Source organism: Hydra vulgaris, chromosome 06 (assembly GCF_038396675.1).
Source record: "Hydra vulgaris chromosome 06, alternate assembly HydraT2T_AEP".
In the NCBI taxonomy this organism is placed as follows: domain Eukaryota; kingdom Metazoa; phylum Cnidaria; class Hydrozoa; order Anthoathecata; family Hydridae; genus Hydra; species Hydra vulgaris.
Genome location: NC_088925.1, coordinates 55,811,579 through 55,827,744, shown reverse-complemented (window position 1 = coordinate 55,827,744; position 16,166 = coordinate 55,811,579). Strand labels below are relative to the sequence as shown.

Here is a 16,166-nt window from a genome sequence, read left to right as displayed (position 1 = left end):
TTTTCCAATTCTTAATAGATTACTCCATCTAGTAAACAAAGATTTTATTTGTTGACTTGAAACGAACTCATCCGCGGTAAGAGATTTTCTTATCAGTGTATTAACTTCTTCTGGTGACATCTTCTTTCCTGTATTTTCTCCATTTATGAAGTTTTCATAAAGTAGTTTTTTCTGCTTTATGGAAAAACGAAACGTCTTTCTTGTTGGTAATGCCTAACCTAACTTTTTGAACTTTTGAGAGTATATATTGTTTATGGGTTATGCGGTTATACAATTTGAATGAACTTGTGAATTTGCTTTCATCTTTTCAGTGTAAATCTTTTTTACTTTATCTAAAGAAGAAAATTATTCAGATCTTTTGTGCTGCCCTATCAATATATGTCCTTCTAACTCAATAATTGTTTTAAAATATTCCATACAATCTGTCATCTGGCAAAAATGTAGTGTATTTAAATCATAATTTCTTTTCTTATTTTTTCCCTGAGTTTTTCGCTGAAAGTTTCCTTCAGTACTTGTGAATGGAACAATCAATTCAATTGTTGTATACCACTTTAACTCCTTCTCCAATTTCATAGTATCGCCACAAAGTCATGTAGTCTTCTTGGAACTCATAGGAGTGGTAGTTGCTTATATTTGGAATTTTAGGACCAGTTAAAGTAACATTCTCAATTTTTGCAAAGCTAACCATTGCGTTTTTGATGCCATATCCGTATTTCACTACTTTTACAACATCTTCTGCTGTTACTATGTCATTGCCAGCGTCTACATAACTTCTCAATATTGTTTTAGCGGATACACTTTCCCTATCGCACTGGTCTTTTCCACAGCAAGGCTCATTAAAGTCCGTAGAAGTTTAAAATTCTTATTGCAGAGCTTGTACATAGATTCGACTGAATAATTAGCATGATAACAGTTAGCATTATCTGACTTCGCAAAAATATTTACTATTTCTGGCTCATCTAGGCAAAACTGATTTAAAACTGATTCAGCAATAGAGATAACAGAGGAAACACCTTGATCGCATCGATACACAATTGTTAGGTAAACGTGGTTTTTGACAATGTCTTATTTTTTTGTAAAAAAAACATCAATGTGCATACTGATGCTTTCTTTCCAAAGTAGTCCTTCTGGCTCTCTCGAATTTTCACGGGCAATATTTTTTGTGAGTAGTCTTTCAACCAAAGTGCTGATTTGTCATCTAGTTGTTTATATGCATCATTCTTTGCTTTTTTTTGCTGTGCATCTCTTAGTAAGTGCTTCATATACTCTGCGATGCTGCTTATTAAAACTTTAATGTCATATAATAAATCATCACCAACATTATTTTCATTTCCTATTTGGTTGACTTCATCTAAAACTTCAAATAATTCCTTGCATTCATAGCATACAGAATCATTCAAAATGCTACATGATTGCAATTTAATTTTTTCAGGATCAAAAAGGGCAAATCTAGTTGAATGTGTTGCAATTTCATTTTCCAAATCGCTGCAATGAAGCTTATATTTAGTTTTTAAATACCTTTTTGATCTTTTGAGTTTCTCAACAGTTGATTTTTTATTGAACATAGTTGCGAATTGTTCAAGTGTTGCAAATGCGTTCATCCCACTACCAGCCGTGTCATTTAAACCAGCGAGACATTTTCTATGAGAAGGTTTAATTGCGTTTAGTATTCGCAATAAACTTGATTCGGACAGACGTTCGTATCCAATTTCTTTGCAGCTTTTGCAATTTAAAGCAATGGTATGACTGTTTTTTGCTGTTAAAATGACACGGACTATAGTTTCAACATCACCACTGTCATACTTCATTTTGGAAATACCATAAGAAACGTCTTGTAGTAATCCACTTGAGAAGAGAAAATCTGAAAAATGCTCACATTTTGGAATTGAAAGTCTAATTCTTGTAAATAAATTTTTTTGGGGTAGTACAAACCCATTTTGCAAGGACTTCCATTTTCTGGCAAGTTCTATTTTATATTTTGTGCATGTAAATGTATCGCATATAAATTGCTTTGTGTATTTATTATGATCAATAAATGCCAAAATTACCAGTTGACTTGTTGCGTCACTGTTGTTATACATTTCCACGAGTTTTTCAATTTCATCCGGAACTTCTGTTTCGGTACTTTCATTACCGTCAAGCACTTTCAAAAACTTTTCCGATTGACCAGGTGCAATGCATTTTGCAAATTTATTTCTCAAGGCCTCTTCCATACGTTTATATTTCCTTCGCATTTGTTGCTTTGTGGATTCATTGATAAGCTCAAGTTTTCTTTTAAACTGGAATTTAATTGGACTGGTCCCATGACAATCTCTAATACTTTTTCTGATTTCATTTGAAGTATTGAGTTCTTCTTGATTTTGTAAGAACTCATCTGGTAAAAAATCAATATCATATGCTGCTGATGTAGATTCTTGTTCAGTTTCTATAATTGTTTCTTTTTTCTTTGTCTCGGAATAGTGTTCCTTTCGATGACGATCACATATTATCGAACCAATTGGAAAGATATTTGAAGTGTCATAGATATTGGTGAGCGTCGCCCTATTGTTGCTTTCTTCCGTGTTTGTAGTTTTTGATTAGGGTGCATACATTTTTTTCCTTGTTTCCATCCTATTCCTAATGTGTAGCGATAATATGCATATATTTTCTCTACATTGTTAAATTTTCTGTTTAATCGATTTTCAATCAGAGATTTTTCGTCCCAATCACAAGCTAACTCATAACTCTTTAATACCTTCAAACCAATTTTATTATTTTGTTACTATCTTTTTTATTATTCAAAATAATTATTAAAACCTAAATTTATCATATACAAGATATTGTTATAAATCCATTTAAATAAAAGTTTTTACTAAAATTACAAAAAATTACCTTTAGGTTTGTAAGATGTGGTTGTATATTTTCAGTGAGTAGGCTTGTTTCAAACATTTCCTCTACATTTGGAGTAGATTGCATGTAAGGTCCACAATTATTCCATTCAAAGCAGCAACATGTTTCGTAAGAAATATTTTTTGACATTTTCAAAAATGTTTTCGAAAAAAGTTAAAAATATAAACTAACTATACACGCACAAAATATCGGTTGGGTTTACAAATTGATTTATCAAATAAAGGAATCATACTCAAAATCATACTCAGAAAAAATATTCAGAGTAAAAATTATACTCAAAAAACATAATTTGAGCTCCTTCTGTTTCTTACATAAAACATTTATTATTCAAAATAGAAATCATCAATATGAGGTATATGTTATTTTTTAGATACTATTGCAATAACCCATAGGTATTTTTTATAAATTAGATCGGTTAAAGGTCAGTACCCATTTTTGAAAATCAAGTTTTACTGTAAACCCAGGGCTTTAGCCATTATGAGCTCACAAAAAAAGCGCTAAACGACTAAACTTTCATTTTTAAGTTGGATTTTGCGATTAAGCCTTTACTTGCCCAAATGTTTTTTTATATTTTAAAGTACTTAACTAGTTGAAGATTTATAATTAAAAAAAAAATTATGGGATTCCGCGGCCTTAGATGAAAACGAAGATTCAAAACGACTAAAAATAAATTTTTTGGTAAATTTCTTAACTTGAGTCGGAAATTGCCCTTGGTTTTTCATATACTTATATAAACCCGATTTTTAGTCATCTCTGTATAGTGTGTTTTTTTAAAACCAGACTGCTCTTTGAATTCTCAAGATTTTAAAATAGGCTTATTTTATCAACATTGAATACTTAATAATTTGGAAATCCTTCATCCAGTGTGTTGTTAGTAAAAAATTTGATTTTCACAACAAGGTAAGTTTTTATTTTCAAAATTTTTTGCTTTTTGTGCTAGATAGTCATTTTTTTATTAATTTTGCATGAGCGTATATGTATCTTATTTACTTTTATGCATTTTTTATGTAAATAAATTACCCAATTTTAAAAATAAAAGCTTCCCAACGAACTTACCCACAAGTAACCTATTATTAAAACCGATAATGGGCATTTATGGTGTTGCACAATCCAACTTAAAATAAATGTTTTAAACACAAGTTTCTTAAACTACTAATGTTATTTTTTCAAAATATGGTTGAATACTAGTTTCATAAAATTTGACATTTTTTTTACTTAGTTATAATGATAATAAAGTGTAGTAAATTGTGCTTAGCTTAAATGGCATAATAATAAATAAATCAATAATAATATAATTAAAATAGCTTAGTCTTATTTATCATAAATTAGTTGCTAATCTACGATAAATTCAAATAATTCAAAGATTTATTTAAAAATTAATACTTAGTAGTTTTTCTTTGTTTTTATTAAGTTGCCTTGTTAATTATTAAATATATAAATCACTTTTTTTTTATTTCAGTTTTTTACAATAACTTGTTCTTGTGACATGGAGAAAATAATTAAAAAGGCAGAAACAGCTAAATATTTAATACAGAAACAGCTAAATATTTAATTCAGCAATTCAATAAAAATGAATGTAAAGTTTCATCATTAACACTATCAATTCTGAGAGTTAACGAAAAAATCCAGTTTTTTAAAAGACACATACATTATAGCTGGGATTATACATTATAGTTGTTTTTTTAAGTGAAGACTTCAAGTTTCCGCTAGCCACGGCATCACTTCTCCCTGTTCAGCCAAAGACACCTCCTTCTGTGTCTCCATTAAAGACAAGGATTGACAGAGAATGTCATTCCTGTGAAAAAATGAAACTTTATAATAAAGCCTTAATTACTCAAAACAAAAAGCTTAAGACAGTGATTAAAACAGTAAAAAAAGAGAAAACAACTATCAGTAAGACTTTTCAAGTTAAGAGATTGAGCCAACTAATTAAAAGAACCTCAAGCCGGATCTCAAAATACCAGTTGAAGGCCCAAAAATTTGAGGCTGATGTTATATCTTTAACAAAATCTTTAAAAAAGTTGAACCTCAAATGCAAAAGTTTGGTTAAAGAAAATAAAAGTTGTAAGAAGAAGATTTACATTGACATTAGAATCTACTCTTGAAATTAGAATCTGCTATTTTAGATTAAGCGAAAAAACTTAGAGCTCAAGACTTAGCATTGAAAAAAAATGATATTACCATAGACCATCTAAACTGCGACATCAATCAAATTGAAAAGGGTTCAATTTGTACAAAAGAAAAGAAAAGTTTCAATGCCTCAGTGCGTTTGGTTGTTTACCATTGTCTTCAAAGCAACGTTCTTTTAGATGCCATAACTAAAGCGATCATGTCATGTGCAAGTCTTGGTAACCTGAGTTTGAAGCCTCAAGATCTGCCCAATCTGTCGACAATTGCGCAGATGTCCAGAGAAATGGGAGTAAATGCTCTGCTACAAGTGGCAGAAACAATAATAAATGCTGATGTTGTGACATTTGATGCAACAACAATTAAGGGCAGTCACATAAATCAAATTCATTTTGCTACTAAGCAACAAGTTCTTACAGCCAGCATCACTGAATTACCATGAGGCAAGGCAGAGGACTATGTAAAACACATTACTGATACCATTGAGGATTTAGCCAACACATATGCAGCATATTATAAATTAGAGATTGCTGATGTAAGGAAAAAACTAATGGGCAAAATAATGTCAATGCTGACAGACAGGGCCTCGGTTAACCACGCAGCAGTTGTGAAGCTAAACAGCATACTTGAAAAAGAGCTGTTAGAGTTAAACTGTCATCTGCATACACTTGATGGAATAGCCAGTGAGACCAGGAAAGCTCTTCAAAAGCTGGATGATACAATATCCAGTACCACTTATGGGTCAGATTGCAGAGCTGCAAACCTTTTGTACAGCATTTCAAAGTTAAGGTCAATGTTTGAATTATGTATTTGATCCAAATAATGTAAAACAAACTGCATATTTTTACTTTTTTTTAATAAAATCAGAGTTTAATTGCTCGCTATATTTTAAGTCTGCATTATTGTATTTCAGATACAAGGCCAAAGGAGATCCGCATGGATTTAAATCCTTTCTCAAGCAAAGTGGATTATCTTGCAGTACTATTCCAAGGTATGTTGGCGACCAATTGCACATACTGTTTTGTTCAGCTGGCATTGTATACAGGTACTGACAATTGGTATTCAACTATCTAGTTCATGCACTTGATTTTCCAATAGCAAATGCATATTTTGTTTTATTCTGTTTTTAGGCACAGACAATTACTAGTCAATTATCTGGAGGAGTACTGCAACAACACGACTTTACTGAGGACATCTCTATTAAGAGAGTTCAAGAATGAGGAGATAATGACTCAATTACAAGCCCTTGGACTCTGGGGCAAATTCTTAACTGGACCTTGGATGGGCCTTTTTTATGCAGAGGAAAAACAAAGAAACCATTTTGAATCGGTATGCAATTTTTTTTTATTCTTACAATGTAATTTAAACATTTAATGCATGTATTTATTTATGATCTAAAAAAATAACTTTTAATAAAAAATAACTTCTTTTTAGGCTGAGTATCTCAAGTCTGCAATTAAGATTGCGGAAATACTTTGTGATGAGCCGGAATTTCTAATGTCGTCACAGTTAGATGCATTTGGTCGCCCACTGATTTCTGATGAGACATAGGTTGCATTACGCATTATTGAAGGGAAGTATTTGGAGCAATTGCTTTCTGTTTTAAAAATGATAGCAAATGCTACAGTGGCATTTTTAAAAAGACAGCTGTCAAGGTACTTGACTGGTGGACTCTCTACACCGACCCAGTTCATGCAATATAAGGCAGTTAGTGCCCCTGTTAATAATTTTTGAGCTGAGAAAACCCTTGGCATGATAGACTTTTTTACTCCCAGGGCGCCCAATGCTGAAATTTCATTTTTAGATGGCGAGACAAAGGTTAAAGTGAACAAATCTCTTGACTGGCTGTGTAATAATACAAAAAAAGAGCAAGAAAAAATAGTTAAATTTTGTATATCTAGGGGTGCAGTTTCAAGAAAACAAAGTAAAGAGAGAAGATTAAGAGGAGAAGAGTTAGCAAAGTTACAGTTAAAAGAAAAAGGTCAGGAGAGAGAAATGGAACAGAGAAGTAGATTAGTTAGTGATATAAAAAAACTTATTTTAGAAAATAGTTTAGATTAGATTGTACATAATTCCATTTTCTCTTTGCTCTCAGAATACTCAAGCGTCAAAGTATTAGAAATGTTAAATGAAGATCCAGTTAAAATTGAAGGAGCTAGAGTTCAACATTTATGGAATGAGGAGGGGAATGATGTAGCTTATGAGGGAAGAATAGTTATGAAGTTACCACCTGTTACTGGAAAAGTTGTTAGTTTTAGAATAGCATATTGGAAAGAGGATGAAGAAGAAGATGATGCAGAAGACTTTAAAATATCAGTAGATAGCCTCTTGGCTGACGTTGCTCTTGGTGATTTAGTTTTCTATTGATTCAAGTTTTGCATTTATTTACCGGTATTTAAATATTAGACAAATGTTTACAATAGTATTTTATTTTAGTTATGCATTTTAATTTTTTTGTTCTTTGGAGCGTATAATTTTTTATGATTAATTGTGTTTAACTTTATGTTGTTGCCAATTTTACTCCATTTTAAAAGATTTTCAATATTATATTAATAATTTATATTTATATGAGCCTCCTTTCAGCAGACTAGTAATTTGTACCTTAAGCATAAAGTTTATGCAATGAGTCATATACCTTAGAAAAATTAGTCTTCTTTTCACTTAGTTTGTGAACTATTAATTTTTAAAATGCACCCTCGTCAAAATTCACCCCACCCCATTTTGTTTTTTGTATCTAATAAGATGAAAATAACCTATTTGATCCATAAAAAATGTAATAACATAAAGACCTAATAATAATGAATCACTGTTTTAAATTTTATTACATTATCTCAGTTGGTTTTTTAGTTATGCAGTTTTTAGTGCCAGTAATAAAATATTGGTCACTGTTTTTCTTAATTTTCTATAGCAGAAATTACCACTTTAACATGCGGAAAAAAAATCATAACTTCCGTCATAATTAACATAGACAGACAAATGAGGCGTCATTGGATAGCTCTCATTAAGCTCTATGTAAAAGTATAAGTTTTGTAATTGTATTATTATATTGAATTTTTTATCAAAGTACCTACATCAACATGTAGTTCATAATAGAAAACAAATAAAGACGAAACATTTTGGAGCCCCTAGAAATCCGTTTGATGTTGCCAAAAAGTTGAGAGCTCCAACACCCAGCTTTGTAAGTATCTGTTCTTTTTTTCTTAATTTGCATTATATCGCATAAATAAAATAAATAGATATTATATGTGTAAAAATTTTGTCTTCATCAAGTCTTTGTGTTTTCAGACCAAATCTTGGTGTTAGATCTAAATCGCTCACTCTAAGACCATTTATTATAAAAGGTCTTTGTGAGCAATTTAATGAGTGAGCAATTTAATATTAATATATTACATTAATAAAATACTATATATTACATTAATATTTTAATATTTACATGTATGACAATATTTCAGTATTTTCCTGATTTTTATTTATTGATATCAATACTCTATTACCGACATCAATAAAATAGAAACAAAGTCAATCTTTTGGTCCCTTAGCTTTATAATTTATTTAATAATTTTTAATTAGCACCAGTAGTTTATATATTTTATCGTCAAATCACTGCTATGATTAGCAGTTATATAATGTATAACCATTGAATAACAGAGATCTGTGTTATCTCGAGATAACTATATACTTAGGTTATATATTATTTTACAGGAGTCACTTGCAGAAACCAATCTTTTATCGATCTCTGAAATGGAAGTAACATGTTCAAATATAAATGATGTAGCTCAGAACTATACAAGTAAATTTTTACGAGTCTATATGATAAAAGGTTGATTTTAAATGAGTTTTGATTGTTTTGATGTTGATTTTCTAGATTTTTTAACTTTATCATTTATCTTTAGTTATGCAGAATTTAAAACAAAAACATCCAATTGATTTAAACTTTTGTGGAAAAAAGTCATTAATCAACAAATTGCATTTAACAAAATAGATTGAGGAAAGTTAAAAGGTATTTTTCATTTGTTAAATAATTATTGACATACTATTTTTATTATCTAGTTATAGTGTTATTTAGTAGTGATCGAAGAATGCAAAAAATGGTTTGACTGTTTGTATATTATCACATATATATGCATATTATTTTTATATAAAATATTACTATTTAACAATAAACTTTCATTTTTAATTTCTAGTCGAAGTAAAAAAAAGCCATAAGTTAAGAATTTGAGCAATGTAATGAAAAAAAATAATGTTAAGAATTCAAAGTTTCCAAACCCTGTACTCTTTATGATCAATAGTATAGAACACATATCAAGTATTAGAAATGGTATTTGTGATTACATAAGTTACGCCACAAAAGCATTAGATGACTTAATGATTGGAAATGAACATGACAACATTAGTGCAAAAGATAGTTTTATGGAATATGATCCAGGTAAACGTATTCACAATTTAACAATATTACAACGACAATTTTTAATATCATTAGGACACCATCAACCTAAACAAGCCAGATATCCTAGAGACAACAACATTCCAGTAAATAAACAACAACACTTTACTCCTATATGGTTTAATGAATATGCTATGCTGGAGTATAGCATTGTAGCTGATTCTGTATTTTGTTTTGTCTGTTCATTATTTTCTCAAATAAATGAAAAAAAGTTTGGGTTAATAGTGGTGTAAGGCAATCGCAGAAAATGAAAAGCAGAGGAAAATTAAAAAAGGGAAAATTGAGTCAACATTTTTCATCTGTATATCATAAAAGAGTTATGTTAGATTATTGTGCGTTTACTAGCCAATCAAGTGGTTTTGATTTTATTTTTAATAAGTCTGCTCGAGAACTGGCAATTGGTGAAAACTATGAACAAGAGTTTAATAGAAAAGCAGTCGGATTTTTGATTGATATGGCCCGCAGTTTAGGAAGACAAGGGTTGGCTTTTCGCAGCCACAAAGAAAAAGAAAATGAGTCTCAAGATGGCTACTTTTATCAAATAGTTCTTTTACTTTCTAGACACAATGCAATCATAAAAAGATTGTTTAGTGATAAAAATATGCGTACTCACCATGTTACATATCTTGGATGTCAATCCCAAAAGGAATTTATAGATCTTCTTGCTGCAGAGACTCAAAAAACTATAATTCAAGAAGTTTCCAAATCAGAACTGTTTTCTGTTATGGCTGATACCACACCAAATATATCTAACAAAGATCAATTGGCTGTATGTATAAGATATATTGATTCAAACTGCAAAGCTAATGAACGATTGCTTGATGTTATTGAATCAACTACAAAAACTGGATATGAAATTGCTAAATATATTTATGATTGTCTAGTAAGACATAAAATTAACACTGAAAAAATGTCTTTTGAAAACACTGTGTAAAAATACTTTGAAGTTTCTATGAAAGACATTCGTTTTTGTATCTGCCTTGTATGCAAAGCAATACTCTCTAGAGGTGGGAATTGTCCAAAGATATTTACCACTAGTGTAATTAGGCGCCATTTAAAAAAAAGCATCTTGTGGAGTATGTATTGGCTGAAAAAGAGTCTCATAAATAAAATTATTGAAACATCGACTGTTTCTACATCAAGTGATTCGGAAATAAAAAAACAATTAACATCAGTTGAGGGTATTAATAAAAAAAGGTTGTGGAATATTAATGACCATAGAGCAATCAAAATTCACAATCGCATTGGAGAAATGATGGCATTGGATATTCAACCATACACAATTGTAGAAGATCTTGATTTTAGAAAACTAATTGAAGAGATATGCCCTAATTACCAAATACCCAGTAGGAGATACTTTAGTGAAAATATTGTTCCACAAATATATGGTAATCTGTTTGATTAAATCAAGAGTAATATATCTTCTGCCAGTTATATCTCCCTTACAACTGGTATTTTAACAGCAAATAGTTTAAATGTTCCCTTCATAAGCATGACAGCACACTGGCTCAATAATGAATTTTCCCAACAGAGAGCAGTATTCAGAGTTATGCATTTTCTAGAAAGTCACACAGGAAAAAATATAAGTGAGTATTTACATAAAGGTTTGCTAAGTTTTGAAATTCCACACACAAAAATTCTAATTGTTTTACAAGATAATGCTGCCAACACGGTAACTGGCGTAAGAAACAGTGGTTTTAAGTCAATTCCATGTTTTATACATAAAATACAGTTATGTATACATGACTCAATTTTGTCGCAACAATCTGTGAAAGAAATTTTAGTTTGTTGCAGACGACTGGCAACACATTTTCACCATTCACCAACAGCAGCAGCAAAATTAGAAGCAATTCAGGAACAACTTGGTACAAATAAGCATAGGTTAATACAAGATGTTACTACAAGATGGAATAGTTCTTACAATATGATTGAAAGGATGCTTGATCAAAGAGTTCCTTTGGCAACTTATACAGCTGATCATGCTACCCAATCAACATTAAATTCATTCCAATGGGGCTTATTAGATAAAATTTTTCATAATTTAGAACCATTTAAAACTTTAACCGTTAATCTCAGCAAACGTGGTGCATTTTTATCAGATGTTATTCCTTCGATTATGGCTCTTAAAGTATTTTTTAATCAAGCATTAGTTTGTGAGGCTTTTTTAAGTATTAATAATTTAGTTGAACAATTGAAAGAATCAGTAGACAAAAGATTGAGTATATTTTTACATGATAAGTATTTATGTCTTTCCACTTTTTGTGACCCTAGATATAAATTAATGTATCAAAAGGAAGATGAGAATGTAACAAAAAATTGGCTAAATGAGCAGATGCAAGAAATGCAGCAACATAATTTAGAACTTGAATCCTCTGATTCTGATTGTGAAGAACCCACAGTAAGTGACACAAATGAAGTGTTTGTGAAACCAGCGTATCCAAAATTTAATGAATGTTTTCGGCTAGTTTCCAAACTGACAACTATAAATGAATGTGATTCCGATTTTTCAATTACTAAAGATAGCAAAAGGTTTAAAAGATCACTCTCTAATGTGCAAATGATCAGCATGGATATTGAAGAGTATTTAAAACTCCCTCTTGTTATGGAAAAAGAAAGTCCTCTTTTATGGTGGAAAAATTGTGGAAACTCTTTAAAAAATTTGAAGAAAATAGCCAAAAGGTTTCTTTCAGCACCACCTTCTTCTGTTGAAAGTGAAAGACTTTTTAGTACAGGTGGCAGCATTTATGAACTATGTAGAAACAGACTATCACCAGAAAGTGTAAGAAAAATTAATGTTTATACATTATAACTTGAGGGCAGCAAGTGATGATTGATTTTCATGTTTTTGACATTTTATTTTTCTGAAAATATTGGTTTGTGATTGTTATTACTATTACATAATACAATTATACAATAATAACAAAATACTTAATTGGAGCGTTATTATGGAACTCCATCATAATGTTTTTCCCTAATTTTGTTTCTTTCAAATATTTTTTATTAGTTCAACCAGTTGAGTAACAAGCTTGTAAGAAACTTTCTCTGAAGAGAAATTTTCTTACAAGCAACAATAGGCATCACGTTTAACAAACTTAAGTTCAATAAAATATCTTTTTCGTTTAAATTCCTATTTGTTATTTTAAGATTAACAAATGGTGATTTTATATTATTAGATTTTTGTGATGAACTAAAATAATACTCAATTGATGCAGGGGGTTTTTATTTTACAATTATTTTAGTGGATTAATAGTTTTGGTAAATCTATTATTCCATTTGGTCAGATTAAATTTATTCTGTATTGAAAATACATAAGAATTTTTAAACCAAAACTGTATTGAAATTCATTTACAAAATCTTATGACGCTTTTTTTAATAAAAACTTTATCCATTTAAACCGTAGCTATGTTACGAGTTAAATTTTATTTATATTTAGATAAATGATGAATTCCAAATTTGCATTTTTGGCCGAACATTTGCTAAGGTTTGGCCGAACCGAACGTTCGGCAAAACAGCCGAATGTTCGTCGCATCCCTACAAAATAGCAGCGTTGTTTGGGTCGTTTTTAGGCGTTTTTAATGAATATAGGTTTTTTTAAAATGATTTAATTGGTCGATTATTTGATATTTTTTAACGAAATTATATTTTATCGTTTAATATACATATATATATATATATATATATATATATATTAGTTTTGAGATGTCGTTTTTTTGTTGATAATAACAGGGCTGTAGGAACAAAAGTTATGTTGGGGGGAGGGGGCAGTACTACCCCGAAATAGTTATAAGGTCCTTTTTTTTTTTTTTTAGTCATTTTTTCAGTCTATTTCTTCAAAGTTATTTAATCAAAAAATTATTGGGGGGGGGGAGGGAAATGCCCCTGATGCCCACCCGGTTACTACGGGCCTGAATAAGTAGAAAAATGATCTTAATAAGCTTGCGGTAAGAGGGAAAAGTTTCTGAAACTTAATAAACGTCCTCTTCCGTGTATTAAACACCTAAGAAAAATGAAAGCAAGCTTCAAACAATAAAAGTTTGATTTTTAAATGTTTTGAAATTTTACGAGACGGTCTTTATTTTGTATGTACATATGCAGAGGCGGAATGGATCTTTAAAAAAAACTTCTCTGTACAGAAGAAGGATGGGGAGGGGAGCCAAAATGGTGGTTTAGTGCGTACTCACTTTATGGAAGTCTTCTACTATATTATAGTATACTTATAGTTTATATTATAACTGTAGATTATACAATTTTCAGTAGGGAAGGGGGGTGGAGCTTCTTGATGTCCACCCTGTGTGTGACACAACAATCTAAAACAGAAAAACTAGATAGCAGATGAGTTAATGCATTTCTAACATAAGTTATATGGTGTATATTTAACAAACAATATTTTTATGCATAAACTGTATACATTAAATACTTAAATTAGATATTTATTAAACATTTAATTAAATCATAAATGGATTTATCAAATACTCTTGAAACAATTTTAAATCTTTTTTTTTAAACCAAGTTTTTAAATTTAAAATAATATTTTTTAGCGAAATAAACAAAATAAATTTTAATTACTTTATATCCATTATGTGAAAACTAGATATTCACTATGCAAAAAACTTTTAAAACCGCCCAAGTTTAATTTTTTTTTTCCATTATAGTATTTGTGTACTATGTAAAAGAATACTTTAACAAAATTTAATCACTATTCTAGAGCCACTTCAAAGCCCTTGAACATTTAACAGGCCCCTAATAATATTAATAAATAAAAAAACTTGAGAGAAAATAATAACAACATTGTGGAACTCTCTTTTTTCATTTTTAGTTTAAAAAATGTCATTTTCTTAGAAGCAAAAACTGTTTTTTATTGATATTAAAGACCTGTTGACTGAGACATTTAAGGGCTTTAAGGGGGGCAGTTAGTTAGTTAGTTACTAAAACTTGGTAAAAACTTTTTACTTTGTGCACAAACACTAGAACGGAAAAAAAAAATTCAAAAGTCACTACTTTTGAATTTTTTTTTTGCGTGGTGGGCACACCTTGCAGTTTTTTGGGTGCTGCTTTTTTTTCCCGGAATACCGAAATATATACAATTTTTTAATTTGTTGCCGTTGTACTGGGATTTGCTGAGGGAATTTTGCGTGTCTGTTTAATAATATGGGTGCGAGAGGTTTAACACTTTTAAACTTAGGAATTCGACGAAGGTTTTCCTTTTCTAAACTTGAAAATAATTTGTACTCTTTATGTGACCAGTCTGACACCGCCATCTTTAAAAGGATACTGTCTGTTAAATGTTTTACTACATCTCACAAAATGTTGTTTTTCTGGATAAGGAAGTATGAAGATTTTGATTCAGGATGATAGGACATGAGAAAGCAGTAGCTTGATTGTGTAAATACCATTTGAAGTTGTGTTTGAGTAAAATAGGCAGGTTATTTAGATTAATAATAATAAGTGATAAGTTTGACAATAGTTCTTTTAAACTTTCTCCTCCAACATTTTTTTTCAATTAACAAGTTTGGAGCTACCAAGGCATCAGGACCAATACTGTATGAGGCATCCACAGTTTTTTTTCAAAGTGGTGACCACAACGGAAACTTTTAAAACTTTCAAATTTCTTTTGACCGTATATACGTCTAACAATACTGGAAGTCGACTACCAGTTATTTAGTTTTTTTTTATGTTTAGCCATGAATTTGTATTTTGTACAAATTTTTATACTTTAATAGGAAATTCAATAGGATCAGTAGGGGACATGTTTTGAATGTTAATATTAATTCCTGTAATTTTTCCTCGAAATGTTGTTGAATACTATTATTTTCATCGCTTGCAGATATAACCTTTTTTAGAATTGAACCTTTTTTACTCCAACAATGCCATTTTTGAAGTTGTTCAGTACATGAAAGCGATATTAATTTTTCCTTAATCTTATGAAAGTGTTTTAGAAATAACAATAATGCAAAAACATGGCAACACTCACACCAACTGGACATTCACAATACCATTTCTGTGTTTTTTAAAAGTCCTCTTACAAACAACGTATCAGGTGAGCTAAAATTTGTTAAAACTTTAACACACACAATTTTGTTGCTCGACAAAATAGAATATCCTTTTTGTTGTTGTCCACAACTGCCTTCTCTTTTATTAAAAGCATACTTTTTAAATATAGATGGATTTATAGAAGGGTACAACGAATCGTCATTATTCCAAGGAGAAAATAAAGGTGGGATGTTGGAAGGATTCAAGAAAGTTACGAGAACAAAGTGCCTTTCTATTTTTCTTTTTAGTTATTGAGTGAAAGGATAGATTTTTAATTTATTTATTCCGATACGCAACTCATGTAACGTGCCACTTGTACGTAAATCATAGTCAGTTAGCCATTTTAAATAATCGTTTTTTTTATTTGAAGTATCATCCATTATTTTTTATTAAAAAAGGATAGAGTTTATATAATAGTTTATTTTAACGGTTTGATTCATTTATCCCCTATAAAGATGGCACCGAAATCTCATACGCCAAAACCACCCCGTATAAAAGTCCCTAATACCTGAGCCACTTTTCCATCTATTATTGTTAAAAAAAGTTCATGTTTCACTAGTATTCCATTACAATATTTGTTAAATATAGATGGCCGTAAAGATTATATTTGGATTTTAATTTCATCTACAACAACCAATAATAATACCAATAATAGAATGTATGTCCATCAAAATTA

At 30.2% G+C, this 16,166-nt stretch overlaps 1 protein-coding gene and 1 long non-coding RNA gene across 2 annotated transcripts; both read left to right on the top strand.

Annotated features, from left to right (window-relative positions):
• The first annotated feature begins 6,455 nt into the window (after positions 1-6,455).
• Positions 6,456-9,016, top strand: LOC136081083 (uncharacterized). The gene is made up of 3 exons (XR_010638878.1): positions 6,456-8,194; positions 8,719-8,806; positions 8,910-9,016. It is a non-coding gene; the product is annotated as an uncharacterized LOC136081083 (long non-coding RNA).
• A 1,936-nt stretch (positions 9,017-10,952) lies between these two features.
• On the top strand, positions 10,953-12,269 carry LOC101237355 (zinc finger BED domain-containing protein 4-like). The gene has a single exon (XM_065798842.1). The coding sequence runs from the start codon at positions 10,953-10,955 to the stop codon at positions 12,267-12,269; it is 1,317 nt and encodes a 438-aa protein (XP_065654914.1).
• Positions 12,270-16,166: the final 3,897 nt, after the last annotated feature.

What these genes read in the sequence shown, in the direction of transcription:
- LOC101237355 (XM_065798842.1), top strand. Translation starts at nt 10,953, where the DNA reads ATGACAGCACACTGGCTCAATAATGAATTTTCCCAACAGAGAGCAGTA.